Source organism: Gallinula chloropus, assembly GCF_964237585.1.
Source record: "Gallinula chloropus genome assembly, chromosome: 2".
Lineage (NCBI taxonomy): Eukaryota > Metazoa > Chordata > Aves > Gruiformes > Rallidae > Gallinula > Gallinula chloropus.
In genome coordinates, this window is record NC_140086.1 from 159184310 (window position 1) to 159205039 (window position 20730).

Below are 20730 nucleotides of genomic sequence, written 5' to 3' on the forward strand. Positions count from 1 at the left end.
ATCAAGTCCTGTTACCAAGTTTTGAACTGAACAACTTAACACTGAATATCTTTCCTGCAGACAAACAGGCCATACCAGGACCACCACCCTTACAATAGGCACGGAGACTGCTTTGAGAAAAGGCCTGTGTTGCTTCTGGGTTAGAGATGAGAGCAGTACATAGAATCTGGATGAAAAAGATGACAAAACACAGATGACAAACCCCTTTCCACTAAAGTAGCACATACAAATCCTCCATAAACAAAACCTAGAAAGCTCGGGGTTTTTTTGTTTGAATAAAGCTCCAAGAAAACAGGAACTATTTAAGAATAAAATAATTCACAGATTCTGCAGGGTCTGTCTCACAGTAGTTAAAAAACCTTGTTTGGAGACACTTGCACTTGTGTCACGGTCACAGAGGCAGATATGTCTGGGGACAACATCAAAACAAAAAATGATGGAAATAAAAGCACTGTAATGAATGGTTAGCTTCAAGGTGGCAGAAACACTGCCCAAACGTAGCATCAAGCCTTCAGACTCTTTCTTAGCAAAATGATGGGGAATAATTTTCTGAAAAATGAACTTGACCATTTTTAATGTTTGAAATGTAGCTTTTTGATATTTGACTTGTTTCGTGAAGGACTATTTCAAATTGAAGTTGTCAAGATAAATATAATCTATAAAAGAGTGATAGAATTAAGTTTTTTAATTGGTTCTCCAAAGAAATGTTTTGATTTTTTCATTTCAACCAGAAACCCACATTTTTGGACACTACTTTTCCCCAATTTATATGGGTTTGTAATCACTATAGAAAACCACTATAGAAAAGCACAAATACCCCCCAGCCTCCTCTTCTCCAGGCTGAACATCCCCAGCTCCCTCAGCTGCTCCTCATAGGATTTGCCCTCCAGCCCTTTCCCCAGCCTGGTTGCCCTTCTCTGGACACGCTCAAGGACCTCAATGTCCTTCTTATGGTGAGGAGCCCAGAACTGGACACAGTACTCAAGGTGCAGTCTCACCAATGCCAAGTACAAGGGCACAATCACCTCCCCAGGCCTGCTGGCAACACTATTTTTGATACAAGCCAGGATGTCATTGGCTTTCCTGGCCACCTGGGCAGTTGGTTCACATGAGACCTCTGGGCATGATGTCATTAGTAGTTCAACGCTGATAGCCATGCTAAGAAGTGACCAGAGAAGTTTGATTCTTGCTTCTGAACGACATGAGATTGCATAAATCCTTCTCTCAAATGAACTTTGCTTTGGCCAGTTGTGACTGACCAATAAACCCCTACAATGGAAGAAATCTCAGAGGAGATAGGCAGAGGTGCTGTGCCCATGAAACTCTGAGAATAATGTACGATGTGACTGTTGTAAAGAAGCTGACTTTATTTCAACACAAAAAGACCCTGGAGACCTGTCTTTGTTTTTGATAAACAGCTATCAACAGCTGAGTGGATCAGCTGGTGGTGTAAATATTTCTCTCTGAGTTCATTAAAAGAGTGTGAATGTCTCCATGAGTTAGGCAGACCAGCATGGGGGAGTGATGGTATTTGTCTTCCCAAGTCACCCTTAGGCGTGTACAGAGCCTGGCTTTCCTGGGGATGGCTGAACGCCTGCCTGCTGATGGGAGGTGGGAAATGAATTCCTTGTTTTCCTTTGCTCAAGTGCACAGTTTTTGCTTTACTTATTGAAATGTCTTTATCTCAACTCACAGGTTTTCTCGCTTTTACCCTCCTGACACTCTTCCCCATTCTATTTGGGAAGAGGGATCAAGTGGCTGCGTGGTGCTTAGCTGCCTACCTGGGTTATACTTTGAGGAAGAGGTTCAACACAGAATAAGAAACCACTTCTCACACCTTCCCAGTTTTGTGCTATTGTAAGTGCTGAAGAAGGTAATGGTGATCTCCAAGTGATGTCAAGTTAGTTGGAGACTTGACTAGCATCTTTGAGGAGTTGTATGTTGAAATCCATCCCTGGATACATTCCTGCTACACCCACCAACACTTTCCTTAACCCAGAGTTTCCCCAGAGACTTGAGAAAACACCACCAGAGTACTGTAAGACAGAATTTGTGCAGGTGGAATCCTGTACCACTCAGAATCAGAAGGTTTACATCATTTCTGTGGGACAACAGGTCTCCACAGTACTGAAAAGTGACCAGAATGAGAGCAAGGAACCAACCTCCACCTCAAGAGAACGCAGACACCAGGGGGAACAAAACATTTTTGCTTTCAGTGGATCCCAGGACTTCATGAAACAAAATGCATGACATCTACTACCTCTCTTTTTTGGTTTGTCTGAATAGTCTTAAAATCCGTAAATGCAAATTACAACTTTCAGAGTGACTGGAGAGTAAGAAAGAAAGGAAAAACAAAGAATGTAATTCTAATACTGATACAATCAGTACAGTAGCACTGGTCATCCATCTTCTGGTTTATTTTTTGGACAAAATTCCTGTTTTCAGATGAATCATCCTTTGAGGAGGTCTTAAAGATTGTCTGCTCATACATGTCAATGGATCAAAAAGTGAGATCGAAAGTTTGCCATGGAAATCAAAAGTGAGTAGGGTCAGATATAAGTCAAGACTTGTAGTCTCTAGTGAAAACAGAAAAGGGAGAGTCAAAGCATACGAAGGGGAGCATGACATAACCCATGGACTGTCAGTGCGAACTGAGAACCTACTTCCTCCAAGTACCTATAAAAACTCAAGCTATAACTCAGTGCATAAATCACACAGATATATAGAATTACAGTCATCTGATCATCCTGAATATTACTGTAATTCTAGCCAAACCATATCAGGCAATTACAACTTCAGGAACATCTTCATCTGAGTCACTGTAGAAAAATCCTCCCATCATAACCAATTCCTCTTACATGTGAAGGCAAAGTAATAATTAAATAAAATTCGTCTTCAGGTTTACAAATAAAACCACAAATTCCTATCAACCTCAAAAGAAAAAAAAATGTACCCAAGCAATCATCAAGGTGTCATCCAGGGATTTTTCAAGGAAACAATGCCCAAAAGAGAGATTGAGTTATATTGCCTTCCACCTCTGAAAAAGTATTGCTTGGTTTAAATCACTTCATGCTGAATTTACAATGTCGTTCACTCAGCAATTCAGCTAAATTACACATACATGAAATTCTCCAAAGGATTTTATGCCATCTGCTTGGGATACTTAGTGTGAACATATTTGGGGTGTGAATTTAGTAATTATAGGGGGAGGAAATTAACATATTGGACTAATTAACAGCATCTTCTGGAAAAGAGACAGGGAAGATAGCCAATTAAAAAACTTTAATGTTTACTGTTCTCCCAGCTATAAATAAAGATTGTTCAATATGGCTCTCCTTGGGTTTTGGGGTTTTTTTGTTGTTGATTTTTCTTCCCCTCTAAAAGAGGAAAGAACATGAGCCAGAGAAGACACAGACATTGCAGATTCTATGGTCTCTGTACATCCACACTGCTGAATGGAGCACACTAATGTTTCAATGTGATACATCCCTATTGTTATGAGAGTTCAAAAATAAGGATGCACACAGCTCACCTAATTTTGGGCATAAAAACAATTAGAGAAGACCTAGTCACTGGAGCTTGTTATCATTGGATCCCTTTAAATAAAAACCATGTAATTTCTGCTCCATTTTGGATCCTAGTTTAGGATGAAATCATGCTTTGGACTTCAATTATAGAATTAGAACTCTACTGACTATGAAGAGATCACTATATTGTAAACCTCCATTTTTAGTAGAAGACTCGTAGCTGAATAGTCCAGACCTTTCTGAAGATCCTGCAGTTGTCATGGAAGACAAAAAGAACGTGTAACAGAAGCATTATGCTGGTGACCCATCATATGGTGAAAAGTACATTCCCCCACACTAAGCAAAAAAGTGCACTTTTGTCCCTAGCATGTCCCCAAGTTCACTTCATGCTTATGCCCCAGTCCAGGCTGATGTCCAACCGGTCTGAACAGGCAGCAGCTTTGGGTTTTACTCTGTGTATAAGCCCATGCTCAAAGCAGGGTCTGGGTTCACAGGATTTTGAAGGATGCTGCAGTCTCAAGCATCATGGGAAGGTATGTTCTAGAAAAGCTGCATGCTGTGTTGTCTCTATATAACAAGCAAGTTTCAATAATTTCAGAAAAGTGCTTTACTTCTTGATCAGTGACACCTTACAATGACAGAAGACAGAAGCTTCTGTCACTTCTATTTTCCCTTTTCACATTAAAAGGCTATTACAGGATTTGCACTCAGCCTGAGAAGATGCCCTCTGTTTATTCATCATGTAAACAGCCCAGAAAATTATTTTTTTGGTCAACAATTGAGAAGTAAATTGTTTGCCAGCTTCTAAGATGGCTTGATGTGAAATTTGGAGGATTTTTGCAATAGAAGCTTTGGAAAAGGAAAAGCAGATGAAGAATTAATGGCAAGTTTTACAATACTACTTACAAAAATATGCAAGAGGCAAAGAACACCTGAAAGAAAAGTCCAAAAATCATGGGAGGTTTCACAAGACCTTATCTATCTTTCCTTTGTTTCCAGACACAGAATGTAATAGATGGTCATTAAAATTTGTACAAGCAAATATACCACTAGGCAGAGTGGCTCCCTGGAACACAACAGCACAAGTGGCAGAGCTCAGGCTAGGTTCATAATACAGGTCAGCACACCCATTTATATGCAAATTAAGAGGCAGTTAAGGCAACACAACTTTCAGACTTCAGTTTGATCAGCTTATTCAGATCAGTTTGCTGTCCTTAAGGGATTGATACAGTCAGAGTAAAACACAATTGATCTAATAGATTATACAAAAAGATTTTTTTCTTCCTTGAGCCTCATTTACTTTGCCATTTCTCAGGGGCAGGAAACTGGCTGAATGAGAGTATCTACATCATTACAAGGTATTTTAAACTCCTCTCTTCATGAAGATTTACCAGGAGGAAAGAGAAGTGAAGGGGGAAAAAAAGCAACTCTACTTTTGCCCCCAGCAGCATCACTCATTGCAGCACACCACATCCCTCCAGTCACCCCACAGAGGAGAGGCTGTGAGTGGACCTCTCTCACTCCTGAAGCAAAGCTGGATCCAGTTTCACATCTCTTACAGTATCATTTTTGTGCTGGCATGTTTTAGCCAAGAATCAAGCACAAGAATCAGTACTTTGCCCTGCTTTCAAAAAGTGGAATGAGGGAAGCAAAGGCATCGTATTCCCCCCCACCTGTTCCTGCTCTCTGCCCTGAGGCATCTAAAGAATATGTGATATTCCCCTTCCCACTCTGCCAGTGCCCCTAGGTGCCCCTGCCCTACCTCTCTGTGAGAAAAGCTTTCTGTCCAAGCCTGAAGAGTCAGAGTCAGATTTCAGAGGCTTGATAGTGGGATCAGGAAACAGAAAGGGCAAAGTTTTGTGGTTAAATATATGTACTCTGATTTGAAGAATGGGTGGTTTTTCACTGTAAATACTTCATTGATCAGTTTGAAATGACCCAAAGTTTATCCCTAGCTTAAATGAGCTGTCAGTTTGGTCAGAGAACCCCAGTGAATGCCACACAATGGCTGGATTTTACTAGCACATCCACCTGTCTTTGCCTACTCAGCCTGGATGTTCCAAGTTGCACTTGGGAACAGCCTTTGGCAACAAGTCTGGACCAGTCTGGCCACAGACACTTTCACTGCACTAACCTTCATCTATCCTATCAGCCCCTGAGTGTAGCCAGTGTGACACACTGAATTACAAACAAGGGCTGTCAGTCTTGGTTCACCTGAAGCTCTTCCTAGGTGTGCAAGACTCAAAGTTTTCTTCCCATGGCACACCACCATACATTGTTACCAATGAAAACCCAAGGCTGGAGGCACTATGTTTATCTCAGCAGGAGAAGATGTTCCAGGAGCAAGGACACTTTGAAAACAGATCCTACAGTAACAAGAAGCCAACAAGAAATAGAGAAATAAATACCTGTGACATTGGTGCGGGCTGACAAAGCTTCACAGTACTTTTCCAGCAGAACAGACAAGGGCAGGTTCACAGAAGATTCACAGTGGAGAACTATCTGGATGAATAGACAGAAACAAAACAAAACAAAAAGTAAAGCAGCAGCACAAAATAGATTTTCTCATTCATGAGTACAATAATCCCCAACACTTTCATAGCAGTTCCCATTCATAATTGGGTCAGGTACAGACATCCCCTCATGACAGATAAGATTTACAGCAATACTTGCCTAGGTCCAAGACATCAGGTGGCATTCATCTGACTAAATGTAGGCATCTACAAATGAACCACCTGTTCTGGACCTCTTTTGGTCAACAGCATTAACAAAGCTCAGGACACAATTTATGTCACCTGCATCAAAAAGGTTAATCTCATCCAATTAAAGCTCATGTGTGGAATTTTTTCAGCTACCCTTTAATGGTAACATGGTTACATTCAAGAAAGAAGTTGGCTCAGAAGGCTTGAGGAAAGTGCTTCCATTGACCATATAGGAAAAGTAGGCATTCCAGTAAGCTGATCCTTAGCTCTTGTTAGCCAGTAAGAAAGACACAAGTTCCTGAGCCTCAGAATTCAGACTGCTGAGTCCTGAGTGTAGATGGTAGTGAGAAAAAGAACAGTAACACCAACATGGAAGCTTCAAAAAAATTGCAGGTTCAGTGCAGGATGATAGTACATCCCCAAGTAAATTTTATGAAATGCGTATTCAGTATATTTAATAAATGTATATTTAGAGTTGAATCCAAGGAATATGTTGAAATTTTCACACTAGGAAGTATGCCCACTGAAGCCAGTGGAGACAAGCCCACAGAACTACACACCTCGGTGCATACCTGAGTTGGAATAGTGCTTGAAGCAAGAAAAACTCTGGAAAAACCCTTTAAGAGAGGGCTGAGAAAATTCAGGAGTGACATATCAATGACAGTAACTTTCATTTTCAAACTGTGGAACGAAATCTTTCTGAGGGGATATAAAGCCTTGGTAACACACAAAATGCTTTTGCTTTTCTATTTGCATAGAATGACTCTAACACAATACAGGCAGCTTTTACCCAGGGAAACCACCAGACTCCTTGTACACTGACTTTACATTTCAGTGCTTTAAGATGTGTTAAGTGATTGCAGAACCCTTTTTATGTCGTTGAATTCCTTTTCACTTAATAAGAAGTGGAGTAAATGATCATGACAATAGATTTCATCAGCAATGTTGGTCTCTAAAGATCAACTGTTCTTTGTACAATACAATTTCTATCTATTTCTAACTTTGCTGTTAGAAATTTGTTACAAAAGAGGAAGTCTTGAAATACAAACAAAAAGCCTTTCTCAGACTTCATTCTTTTCAAATAAACACCATGAAGCTGCTGTTTTTCCCTCCAGGAAGACCTGAATTTCCATCTCCCATAGCAAAGTCTTCCAGGATACTGACCATGCATGGTCAGGTCAAGGAGATCAAGGCAATGACTCTGTTCCGCAGCCAGGGCAGATGCCATCTTACAAGGCACAGAACTCCAGCCTGCCCTGCCAGAAAGCAGTCTGTAGTGGTCATGTCAGCCCCAGTCATGTGAGTTGACATAGCAGAGACATTTCTTCCCTTCTATCCCTCCGCCCCTCTGCTACCTCACAGGCCAAAGCACTGTCTCACTTCAAAGAAGAAACTTGAGACATCTCCATGTACTGTAAATACACTGCATGTTCAGCTGTCCACTTCCTAAGTTGATGGGAAAGAACAGACAGAGGTCAAGTTTAGCACAGCATGTGTAGGAACAAGAAAGGTTAGATGTCACATTTGCTTTAGGGTCAGCTTTGGTTCACTTGGCTAGAGGGAAAAGTGCCTTCCACGTATAATGTTACTTTTGCTTTCATTTTCTCTCTGCTTACCACAATAAACAGCTTTCTTGGGGGGTGAGGGGGTGGTTAAAATATGTATTTAAAGCTGACAAACCCAAAAGGCCTAAAAAACCCATTTAAAAAATAATAAAGAATAGCAAAAAAGGGAAACATTTAAGTAATGTAGAATTTTAAAGGAAATAATTGGGCCTGTGACTGTGTATATATTTTGAAATACTAGTTGCTTTGAGTAACTAATGCACTACTTTACTCAATCTGCATTTCTCTTAAGACAGCTAATATTCCATGACCTCTTCCCACCAAATGGGTTCTATGTTGTCTTGCATATTTAGCTAAAACATGCAGATAAATGTCTACCTTCATTTCTCTGTGCCACTGTGGACATTTATGAACAAGTAAAAATAAGACACTGAGCCAGAAGTGAAGGTGAAAAAGAGTCCTTTACTTTCTAGAGCAGGGTCACAAACTAAGTCTGCTGGCCACTCTTCAGGATAATATATGGAGCCTTTGGTCAACTTCCTGTTCACAACCAAGAGGACTTTCAGAAAAGTAGAGGATGAATTGTTCTAGTGCATCAGTGCCCACGTCTCTTGTGGTCATTTTGTTAGACCTTTCCCCTTGGCCATGGTCTCTGCTCTTCATTAATCCATGAAAGGATTAATGCCCTTAGTCAGAGGGCGTGCAGCTATAAAATATGACCAGAGGACCTCACCATAAGACCATTCTAAATATGGGAAGGGCAGATGGAAAGAACAACTTAAGAGAGAGCAACATATTACTACATTACATTGTTAGAAATTGCAAGGCACTAATGAGAGAGTTAGGCTTGGAGAAGAGAGGGCTCTGGGGGAACCTTATAGCACCCCAGAAAGCTGGGGAAGAACTGTTCTTGAGTGCATGTAGCAGTAGGAAAAGGGATAATGGGTTTAAACTCGAACAGGAGAGATTTAGGTTGGATATTAGGAAAATGTTCTTCAATACGAGGGTGATGGATCACTGGAACAGGTTACCCTGAGAGGTAGTGGAGGCCCCATCCCTGGAGATATTCAAGGTCAGGCTTGATGGGACTCTGAGCGACTCGATCTAGTGAAGATGTCTCTGCTCACTGCAGAGGAGTCGGACTAGATGGCCTCTAAAGGTCCCTTCCAACCTTACACATCCTATGATTCTATGATTCTAATAGCAGTGGGTGCTCCTCTGAAAATAGAAGGGCTCCAATATTGCTAACATTTATATACAGAGAAATAGTTCTTTGTCACACCAGTACTCTCAGAAATTACTAACATGAAGTCATAAAAATACATATGTAAAATTGTATATATGGAACATGCTTCAGTAGATCCATACGGAGAGCTCTGGGCACAGACAAATCTGACCCATCAGTGTTGCCCCTTCTCAGTTCCTACCAGAAGCTGTGGTTATTTCGTGTATCTTAGAGAGGACTTACAACTTATTTTCAAAAACAATTAACATAGAGGCTTGGTCTGAAAGATATTTGTGTTCCTCTAAGATAGATATAGATGTTGATGTAGAGGTAGATGTAGATATGGATATGGATATAGAGATATAGATATAGATAAATGAACACTGCTACTGTAAGTCACCTGCATTGGAGATTGTTTTCTTCTGTTAAATGTGTGAGAAAGGGCTACAATAAGATAAACAAGCCCCCAAAGCCATGAATAGGCTCCCAAACTGTCAATATAGGAATGGGACTACATGTCCAGAGAGATACAATGGACAGCATGTTCTAAGTTTAAATACCTTGTAATAAGAAGCAGCAGAGAGGATGAACTCAGGATGACTGAAAACCGAAGGAAAGGCTTGAAGTGGAAAAGGATGACACATGACAGAGCTACACTTGTTGCCAAGATGGGGGAGGGAAGCCCGGGAGGCAGCGAGTGCTGCCAAACATGGACAGATGCACACGCTCGGCTTTCCTACTCTCACGTAAGAATTCCCAGATACCATATTCTAGTTGTCTAATAAAAGCCAGCTTTTCAGAAAGAGCTGTTACACCTCCCTGTAAAACACCTGCTGGTGGCATGCTGAACAAAAGCAGAGGTGCTGACATCAGAGATGTTGTCTCAAAGTAACAGAGCAAAAACTCCCTTTTAAAGAAAATAAAATAAAAATGTGGTATCTAGTACTTACAGAGCCCTGGAGAAATCTATCCCATGGAACAGCATCTCATCAGAAAGCCACACACAGAAAACCAGTGGGATCTATTTCAAATAACTCAGACTTCAAAACAGAGCAACAGCTGAGCTGATCACCTGGGGATCCCGTCGCAATTCAGGAAGAGAAGGAGGAATTTTTCAGGTGCAGCTCAAACTGCCATTTTAAATCTTTAGTCTGAAATAAATCAGTTCCTGACCTCCACTGACTGCATTAGCTGGGTCTCACCCACTATCAGGACAAAGTAGCTTAGATCATGGAGTGGTTTGGGTTGGAAGGGACCTCAAAGCAGTCCCATCGCCTGCCACAGCAGTGACACTCTCCACTTAGACCAGGTTGCTCAAAGCCCCATCCAACCTGGCCTTGAATCCTTCCTAATTTTTTTAGACACTATATAAAACAGGAGATATAAAAACATTTTTATAGGTGATGACTACATAATGCAGGAACACATCTTATAAAATTTAGAGGACAACTGTTTTCTTTCTTTTACTGAACACGACAAAGTGACCTTCCAACACCAAACAATTTTGTAGTTATCAACCACAAAACATGTGCTCAGTCCACAGTCCACAAGAGAAGGATCCTTCTCCATTGCCACATAAAAATGAAGTCTCAGTCTAAACTAGCCACCTGTGCTCCTTATTAAGTCAATGCACTTTCCCCTCCTGAGAAGACATCTATGGTAATGGTACGAATCCTGTCAGGAGGATGCTGATTCCTACCCTTCATTCCTGTGAAGCAGCACTGCTTTGAAGATCCCTGCTGCATCTCTTCCCAGGGGTTTCTGTAAAACATCTGGGAGTGGTGAGGCCTTAAATTCAACAAACATCATCACTCAAACATCAACAGTACAGTGAAATTGCCTTCAGCAAGCAGAAAGTTGATAGTTTTGCCCTGAAACTCAGGGGGAGAGATGGGGAAGACAAAGGTGTATTTAATTTTTAGTTCTCCAAAGAGACAATGCAAATAAATTAATTTGAGAAATACCCCTGGCTTGAGTTAAGCTGTCCAAATACACCATTTCTACAATGAGATCAAGTGTTCATTCACCTGAATGTTTGGGAAGGACGGTCCAATTAAACACAAAAACCTGTTAATTTGTGTCCATAGAAACTCAGCTTCTGCCCTGCACCATGAAAATAGCATTAGTGAAAGAGCTTGATGCAGCAAACTCAAAGAAAATCCCACACTTCCTTGACAAAACCCATACTCTGTTTCAATACAGGTAGGGAGTTTCCAGGGCAGGTGAGCATCTGGCAAGTTTTACAGGGGTTCCTGCCATCACCAGCACTTTTGTCTGTGAAAACATATGCTTTGGGAAAAACACCAGGTATTCAGTGGAATGCACTTGCAACAAATGCCAACCTTCATCTGAGCAGCTCCTTCTCTCTAACAGGAGATGACAATACATAGGAGAGAATAAGGACAGCCAGAATATTTGCTGAATATTAATCACCTGAATGAATATGCATGACCAGGAGGATGAAGAATGCTATTCAAGGAGGGAAACAGAGAACAGCCTAGGGGAGGAGGAGAAGATAAGTCTTTTCTGTGGCCAGGATGGATTTATATTCACTGTAATGTGGTTGCTTCATACACAAGATGTATGCAAAAGAGATTCTTATTAAAGGACATTGCTAAGAGAGCCAGCACGGGGGAAACACTTCCCTTGTTGAAAAACCCAAAAGGTCAGTCCCCTGCTTGAAGATATCTTTGGCTTTTCTCTACTCAGGAGCTTTGTGAGTGCAGTGGCACTTGGCAGTGTACAATCATTTGGCTCTACTTCACCAGAAAAATAATTTCCATTTGTGATAGAAGGTACGTTTTCACAGGAACCTGAAACCTGACCCAGCTAAGGTTACAGTAAAAGGAAAGGCTGCTAGCACAGTTCAAGAAAAACAGTCTCCTTTTCAAGTCATACTTCAGCTCTTTCAACTCCTTGTCATTACTCATCTCTGAGTTAATCCAGGCGGCTACATAAAATAGTGCTACTGGCTAGTGAACCCCAAATGATCTGGGAGACATGATCTTGGAGGCTGGCATGTATTCTGCAGCTCTTCCAGGAAGTCTGGAGAAAGAGAATATAAATCTGCACAGAATGGGGAGTAGGACCTCAGTTCAATAAAGCAACTAAACACATGCTCAGCTCTCAGCACGAGATTAAATTCATCTTTATTCAGAAATAAATTAAAAAACCTCAAGCATCTGCTACACTGAGCCCACCACTGAACTTCACTGTTGTCTTTGAAACTTGGAGATTTGCCTCCATTAAGCATCTGCCTACGTGCTCTGCTGAATAAGGGTGGAGAGGGTAGGTTCTCCATCCACCGAAAACTGTGCATGTGCTAAGTGCTTCTCTGAGTCACAGTATACAAAACAAAACTGTTTAAGGCCACCCATGAACTGGACTTGTCCAACCAAGTCTCCATGCCCTTCCAAAGAAATATGAGGTATTAAAAGAAGAAAACTAGCATTTGAATCACAGGGTACAGCTGTCTTAAAATTGTTTAAAAATACTTTCCAATTTCACCTCCTTGGAGAGTTTTGCTCTTTGTACCCTGTATCTGTTGATATCATGTTCACAATCTGGAAGGGGAGCAAGCCTTTCACAGCACTCCTGCCTTCATGCCTGCTCTTTTCCTGGGTCTTTACACCAAACCCATGACTAATTCTTCCCCACTCTTCCCACCCAATTGACATTACTATGAATCTCCTCAGAAGCCAAAATGTGATTCACCTCACTCAGCTATTTCAGGAGGCATTGCTTTAGGGTCCATAGTACTCAGTGGAAAAGGGAAGCACTACCAAGGAAAAATCCACCATTTCTGCTTTAAACATCTACTTTAGGATGAGAAGACTTACACACTGGAGATAAAACCCACAGGGAATCCAAAGTAGCTCAAATTTAGAAGTCACATTTACCCAAATGAACGACAGCACCTCAGCTCTCTCTCCCAGGCAAACTCCTAACTACCTGTATAGTCTCTGCAAAGATCATTCACCCATCCATCATTGTCACACTGCCACTACACCTCAAGGCCTCCCTTCAGAGGTGTCCCAAATTCTAGCTCATCAAACATGATCCTAACCTTTGTATTTCGGATGTCTGCCAGCACGCTCCCACCTAAAAAGGGTAAAACTCCATGTCCCATTCTGGATACAGACTTTAATCAGCTGGTGATATCTGCTCTGTTCATGGAATGTCAACAATGGGACCTACATAAAATGTTCCTTTGCCCCAAGGCTTCACAATAGCTCATTGCTGATGATCAGTGTTACCTCACTGGCTCTTTTGTAGTTCTCTTTCTCTCCATCCACTACTTATTCCTCAAACTGCTAACTCTTGGGCTCCACACCTTTAGTATTTGAAAAACACATATCACAGTGACATTTAACTCCAAGACTGGGAGAAGGTCTAACAACAGTCTTTCACTACCTGAAGGGGAATTACAGAAGGGTCACTCTTCTCAAGTTGATGGTAAAAGGACAAGAGGCATCATTCGTAAGTTGCAGCAATGGAAAATCTCACAGCACGTGAAGAAGGCTTTGAGGGCTTCTTCACTCATGCTTCAAATGCTTTGGACTCTGTGTACTCATAATTAAAATATTATTCCAAATACGATAAGGTATGGTTTTTATTTCATATTTAAAGATAGAATTTTCATTTAAAGTTTTTTTTTTTTTTTTTGTCTGAAAGAAAGCAATACAGAGCATCTGACAAGACTTGAAAATATTCATGAAAAGACACTTGTTTTGAGGAAGTAGGTGTTTGTTACACGTGGGGAGATCTCAAGTTCAAGATGGACTAAATCATTGATCTCTCAGAAGAACATGAGATAGGATGAGGAAAGATCCTCAGTCCATCTGATTTGGAGCTCACCTAGTGAAAGTCATGTCATGTGCTCCAAGACATCATTCTTGTCAGCCAGTGGGATAACCCTGGCCTTCCTCTTGGCTTTGAAAAAGTCAATCAATAACAGGAGAGCAGTCTTGTCCCTGGATGACCTCTCCCCCAAAACAAAGAAGCAGCAGGACCACAGCACTCCTCTAAGTAACCCTGCGGACTGGAACTGAGGAAGCAGAAATGTTACGCCCGTGATGGCTGCACTACAAAGTACAGCCACTGGTACTGGGTCACAGGCCATCTCTGCTTCTACTGGCCTGAGCCTCCTGAAACCCAAGCCAGGTCTGGGCTGTGGGAGTCTGCTACTGCCACTCAAAGGGAATCGATACTTTAGTCCATGCACAGAGGCGCCTGCTAACAGAGCCTGGCTGGCAGCCCTGCAGCCAACCTGTTTGGGCTCATCAGCACACTTCCTTTTATTCACTTTTCCCTTCTTTCCTCCTTCCTTTCCACGGGAAAGGCCACCCATGCTAGAGGACAATACTCCCAAAACTAAGGCAGCACAGGGATAACAGCATTCAGAAAGCCTCCCACGTCCCAGGAACCTGGGTAACAGCAAAAGAGATTACCCCATAGCCCCAGAGGCAGGTGGCTCCCTTCCAGTGCTCTGGCACTTCAGCTACTATTACCAGGGCAAGGGCTTAGCATTGCAGTGAGGACAGTTAATGTATTTTAATCTCCATCTGCATTGCTCACTATTTACTTTCCCGGCATACACAACCCAGAGCGGATAGTCATTCAGCCAGGATTATGTAGAAGTTTATAGAGTTTTAATTAGTTTCACTTTCTTACAGCTCTGTTGTCGAAGTACTTTACAGCTCCTGAAATGCCAAATGGATTTTCCCTCTTATTTAGTGAAAACAAGCTGCGTTTCTGTACAAACACAACTGATCATTCCTGGAGAAGGACAGCTTCCAAGTTCTCCACCCATTTAGCTCCACAATAGAGCTGTCAGTCTGGGGAACAAGACATACACGGGCAGAAGCAGCACGCTCCCGGCACCTGACTCTCAACGTGGGCTCACTTGCACAACAATGAGGTCGTAGTGAGCCAGAGGTCAGGACAGGATGTTGAAACCCATCTCTGTGGGCTGGCTTTCTCAGAATGCCACTCACTGTCTCTGCCACAGCACTTCCCAAATGATACAACCTTTGTCAAGGCCATGCAGAACTTCTGCTTCTGAGAGCCAATCCAAGTGACCCCAGAGCCAGAGAACTGATCAGTACTTAGGAAAGTATGACATGTTGCATGGGAAAGAGCATTGCAGGAAAGATCTAGAAATTATCCCCACACTGGCACCAGAAACCAGGAGTGAATTTTTCATGCATTTGGACATGACTGATGAAATTTGAGGAGCCATTCATCTGAAGGACAGTACTTGTTAGCTGACTGATGGCAATGGCAAACGACTGGCTTCTATTGGTCTTCTTTTGCACTAAGGGTCACAGCAAAATTCATCCAATGAAGCTCTCTACCCAATACTTGCCAGCTCAAATCAAATACAGCTATTAAAATTTTTAAAAAATAAAAAAAGAAAGATTAGCAGTTAAAGAAAGTAATGTTGGATAAAGAAATAGTTTAATAAAGCAAACCCGTGGGAAGTGGGAAGCCTTCATTTGTCAGGGCTGGTTGTTATTAATAGAAAGATAAGGAGGCAAAGACAATGTTTGTGCAGTGCTTTGATACATATCATTGCATACCTACAAGGAGGCAAGGAGGTGCTGTGAGGCTCGCTGGACAGCTCCAGCTTTACATCCCAGAATGATGTAAAGGAAGAACTTTAAGGAAGAACTGACTATATTTGGGATTAAAATATGTGCAGGTTAAAAGAAAGAAGGATGATTGAGATTTGATCTGCCTCAATATGCAGACACAGGAGTGGAAAAGGAATTTCCTGCAGAAAAGTCATTTACTGGGTAAAGTCTTAACCTAAAGTAAACCAGCTTTTCCCCAAAGCCGCCTTCTTGGGTTGGTTGCAGTGCTGCAAACCTGAAAGTGTCAGAAACTAAAAAAAGATCCAATTCAGCAGTGTGAGTGGCCTGCTTCTACCACCCACTTTTCTCACCTTCCCCCCTCTCCTCAAAAACTAAAACCCACAGAACTATTACGAAAAAAAAATCTAGAGATGTGCAAATGCTTGTTCTGATAGAATATTTATAAAATATTTGGTTTACTAATACACAGGTGAAACTGAAAATCAAGCCAGAAATGCTACTTTGTTTTCCTCATTGGGAAGCCCTCAGATTGTCACATCACAGGCCGGATCCCCCAGTAATCTCTAACACAACAAAAACTGATCACTGATTTCAATGCGATGAAGAGTTTGCCTTAGAGGAAAATACCTCCCTCAGGCTCACACCCCGAGCAATGTGAGCACAGCATACTCCATCTAAGCTAATAAATCAAATGGTGCAAAGGTCTGTTTTAAGTACTTAATCATTTATACTGTTAAATTTTTAGAATGGCTCCTGGCCACGTTTTGCCCCAAGCAATCTAGCGGTATCTCACAGTTGCTGGGAATGAGCTGGGAGTTAGGCTGCCCCATGGACCATTCTCAATGGGCAGCTTGCACAGGCTCCTCATTTTAGAAGCTGAAGGAGCTTAATAGTATGGGCAGAAGTCACGCTCTGGCATCTGGCCTGAAGGCTGAAGAGCTGTCCTGGCAATCTTCATGTACTAGTAGAGATGAGACCTATGAGACTGAAACTAAACAAGAACGCGCCCGACAGAGCGCACTCTGCAACGAGATCCCTCTGCTGCCTTCCTCCACTGGCTTCAGCAGAGGCACACAAGAAGCAGGGCGGCCTCAAGCACACTCCGCTTTGCAATATGAAGGTCAGAGAGTTTAGAGGGCTTAATCATTATTTCTCCTCTGCTCTCAACAGAGTAATCATATGTATGCAGGTGCCTTATATGAACAAGAGCTAAAGGCTGCTTGCTTTCTAGCTCAGGGCAGTTGTGAGCATCACTCTAATGTTTCATGGCAAAACTACCACTCAGGCAACATCAGCCGTTCTTTCTTGCACACAGCTACCTCCTTCAAACATCCCATAACAACCACAGGATGGTTACAGATTTAAACCCTGACAAATTCTATACCAGGAAAGGCTTCCCATGAGGAGATGGTTTTTGCTGCATTAATTCACAGTAGGACTGAATTTTGGTAGTCTCAGGCCAGGAATATTATTTAACTTGTCACCTCTGGCTGATTCCCTCAAACTGCTCTGGCTGTTGTAACAGCTTCAGGAAAGCACATGAATTACAGCAAGCTTTGCTTTTGTTTTTTGATTAATAATCCCCCCCACCCCTCCAAATTATATGAACTCAGCAAGGACTCTATATCAAAATGCCAAAAGATTCATTTGCCTTTGTTTAATGGTTTGGTTTTGTTTGTTATTCACATTCAAGTAAATGCATTTTTCCAATGTATCACATGTACAGAAACCCCTTGGAGAGAACATAAATCTCAGAGCCTGCGCTACAAGTCTTCACCCTTTTGCTGACCAACCCTGTGAAATCCGACAGGTCGTTTGCACCGGCAATTTCATTTGGCAGATCTAATTCCATACCAGAAAGTTGCCTCATTTCACAAGTGTTGCAAACCTGCAGTTCCCATAAAACACAACGGCTCAGCTGCTGTGAAAACTTAAGCTTCCTTAATCGCGCAAGGGCCTGCTCCCACAAGCAGCTATGCCCTCTCTCAAATCCACAAATGTGACTAAAACCATTGACTTTGAGTCAACTTTCAAGTGTTTTTGAGTTAAACAGGAACTTAAGAGTTTTGGATTCGAGCCAAAGCTTTAAAACATTTCTCTTAAGCTTCTTGGTGCAAAATTTCATCCAGCTGTAAGGCAGAGATACAGATTTACCAACAACATTCGCAGATGAAAACACGTCCCCAGGGAACAGGGAAAGCTCTCCTTTTACTACAGCTGGAGCAACAAGAGCTGCTCTATAAGCGAGGCTGGAGATAGTCTTCCAGCACATTATTTCCACGTACCGCACATGCGTCCACACGAGTCTCCATCAGACACACGTATGCTACATCCAGCAAGCTCTTCTATGGAAGCACACTCAGCATACACTCAAAGCACACACTTCTCTCAGGGAAAATGCATTTTATGGAAACCTGACATTTCCATTCTTAATCTGCACTTTTTCCTTTCCTTTCCTTTCCTTTCCTTTCCTTTCCTTTCCTTTCCTTTCCTTTCCTTTCCTTTCCTTTCCTTTCCTTTCCTTTCCTTTCCTTTCCTTTCCTTTCCTTTCCTTTCCTTTCCTTTCCTTTCCTTTCCTTTCCTTTCCTTTCCTTTCCTTTCCTTTCCTTTTTCCTCTCCTTCCTTCCTTCCTTCCTTCCTTCCTTCCTTCCTTCCTTCCTTCCTTCCTTCCTTCCTTCCTTCCTTCCTTCCTTCCTTCCTTCCTTCCTTCCTTCCTTCCTTCCTTCCTTCCTTCCTTCCTTCCTTCCTTCCTTCCTTCCTTCCTTCCTTCCTTCCTTCCTTCCTTCCTTCCTTCCTTCCTTCCTTCCTTCCTTCCTTCCTTCCTTCCTTCCTTCCCTTTCCTCCCTTCCTTCCCTTCCCTTCCTTCCCTTCCCTTCTTTCCTTCCCTTCCTTCCAAGGCAGCTGTTATATTTAAATGCTTCAAAAGAACTACCAAAATTTGCAGATATGCAAAATTGCAGGCAAACTGGAAAACTGTCCGTAGATCACATCTACAGAAGAAGCACGTGATGTTGTTTGATTCATCGAAAAAGGCTGAGTCTGGCAGCTCCTGGTATCTAGAATCTCCCCCCTCTTAGAAGAAACTGAAATATTTTTATGGCCCGAAAGAAATAAATAAAGGAAAACACACCTTAGAGAAGATTAGAAAGAACTGGTTTGGGATTGAAACCAGCGAGTGTGTAGACCCACATTACTCTGATCCCATGTGCATGGATATTGGACTAATGTGTTTTTGCATGGCTGGTGGAGGTGGAGGAGGGGGCTGCAGGGGTGGCTTCTGCAAGGAGCAGCCAGCAGCTCTCTGCAGGCCCCACAGAGCAAACACCAAACAGCTCAAGGTCGGAGTCGTTGCTGACCAAGAGCCCATCAGTGACGATCACAGCGCCTCTGGGAGTCACATTTAAGAAGAAAAAGAAAATGCTAACAGCTGCTTTTTGCCCCCAAAGAAGGGAGTGAGAAGATGTGAGGAGCTGTGCAGGCACCAAGGCCAGGGAAGGGGGAGAGGAGGCACCCCAAGTGCCAGAGAGAAAGACGCCCCTGCAGCCCATGGAGAAACCCATGGTGGAGCGGGTGTTCCAGCCTGGGCCTGAGAGACTGAGAGACATTCTGTGATTGATGACTGCACCCATAGCAGTGCCCCACGCTGGGGCAGCTGGGGAAGAGCTGAAGCCCTGTGGGAAAGGACTCAGTTGGAGAAGTTCATGGAGGACTGTCTCCCATGGGTAGGCATCTGGCCTCCAGCCAGGGTCAAACCACCACAAAAACCCAACAAACTAAATCCACAGAACATACAGATATAAACCTGACTTTCTTTCTTTATCTAAGACAATGCTAAAGATGGGCCACTAACACCACAGCCCAGAAGGATCACTGCCACTCTTTAATGCTATGGGAACAGACTCTAGAAATTCTGAACACGATCAATGTATCTCCTGCTTAATCCTTCACATTTGTTTTGCAAGTATCACTTGCCACTTAAAACTATTACTTAAGCCACCAAAGAAGTCACTCTGACTTAGGAGGGTGGGCTGGGAAAGCTGATTTAAGTCCAGTGTGACACCGGCCAATGTTATTCCCACCTCATCCCAGCATCATGCGGGGTGATGAAGAAGGGTGATGAGGAAAAGCCTCTCTTAACATTTTGCCCCAGACAAACCCGGAGCAATGACCTGTATGGACACACATGCTGAGCCCTGTCCTTTGCCACCTCTGTTTGCAGATCCCTGCGGTGAAAGAGCGATGGATGCTGAGCACACCCTGCAAGGAGAGCGACCGGGGAGAGAGGCTGGTGACAGCGGGCACCTGACATGGCCACCCACTGCCCCGCTGAACTGGGTGGTGGCAGAAAAGCCGCTTTCCTCTGGGGCAGGGAGCTGGGATCCCAGTAGGGTGCCTGTGGTGGATGGGGGGTCGGGAAAGTGGACGGGGAGGCGGCTGCTTCACAGAGAAGGGGAGACAAAAGAAGGGCCATGGGTCAGCCCAGGAGCTCTGGAGGGATCCAGCCACGGGGTGTTTCAGCGTCTGGAGACGGGTGGGACCTGGGAGGGAGCAGGTAACAGCACCGGGACGGATCCCTCAGCACCCGGGGACGGGCGGGACCCGTGAGGGAGCGGGTAACGGCCACTGGGACGGATCCCGAAGGACCCGGGGACGGGTGAGACCTCCGAGACACCGGCCGCGGTCGCTCCCTCCTTCACGGACCGAGTGGGCACCCCGCGGTCATGGGGCGTCCCTCGCCCTCCCTCCCTGCCCCCGCGCCACCCCTTCCCCGGCCTCGGCACTTACGGGCAGGAGCAGGAGCGCGGCGGCCGCCGCTGCCGGGAGGCTGCGCTGCGGCGCCCGCCCCGCCATGGGGCCGGCGGTGCTGGGGGGGGGTCTCCTCAGGGCTGGCGCTGCCCGCTCAGCCAGAGCCTCCGCGCTGCCCCGGCTCTGGCATCTTCCCCCACCACCCCCCGCTGCTGCCCTTGACCCCTGCCCGCCGCCGAGGAGCCAGCCCCAGCGCCGCCGGCGCGTCCCAGGGCAAACCCCCGGGAGGGAGGGAGGGAGCCGGGCGGGGGAGCCGAGCCCGCCCTCCGCTCAGGACGCCTCGGGGATGCAAGCGGCTGGGGACGCCCG

At 43.8% G+C, this 20730-nt stretch overlaps 1 protein-coding gene across 1 annotated transcript in view; it reads right to left on the reverse strand.

The window, feature by feature from the left end:
- CRHR2 (corticotropin releasing hormone receptor 2) overlaps positions 1 to 20466 on the reverse strand; it is a gene marked incomplete at its 5' end in the record, with an annotated part of 154425 nt that extends 133959 nt beyond the window's left edge. The window contains 2 exons of the mRNA XM_084280376.1: positions 5936 to 6029; positions 20401 to 20466. Of these exons, the coding sequence (XP_084136502.1) occupies positions 5936 to 6029; positions 20401 to 20466 (160 nt within the window). The remainder of the gene's footprint in view (positions 1 to 5935; positions 6030 to 20400) is intronic.
- Between the last annotated feature and the right edge of the window lie 264 nt (positions 20467 to 20730).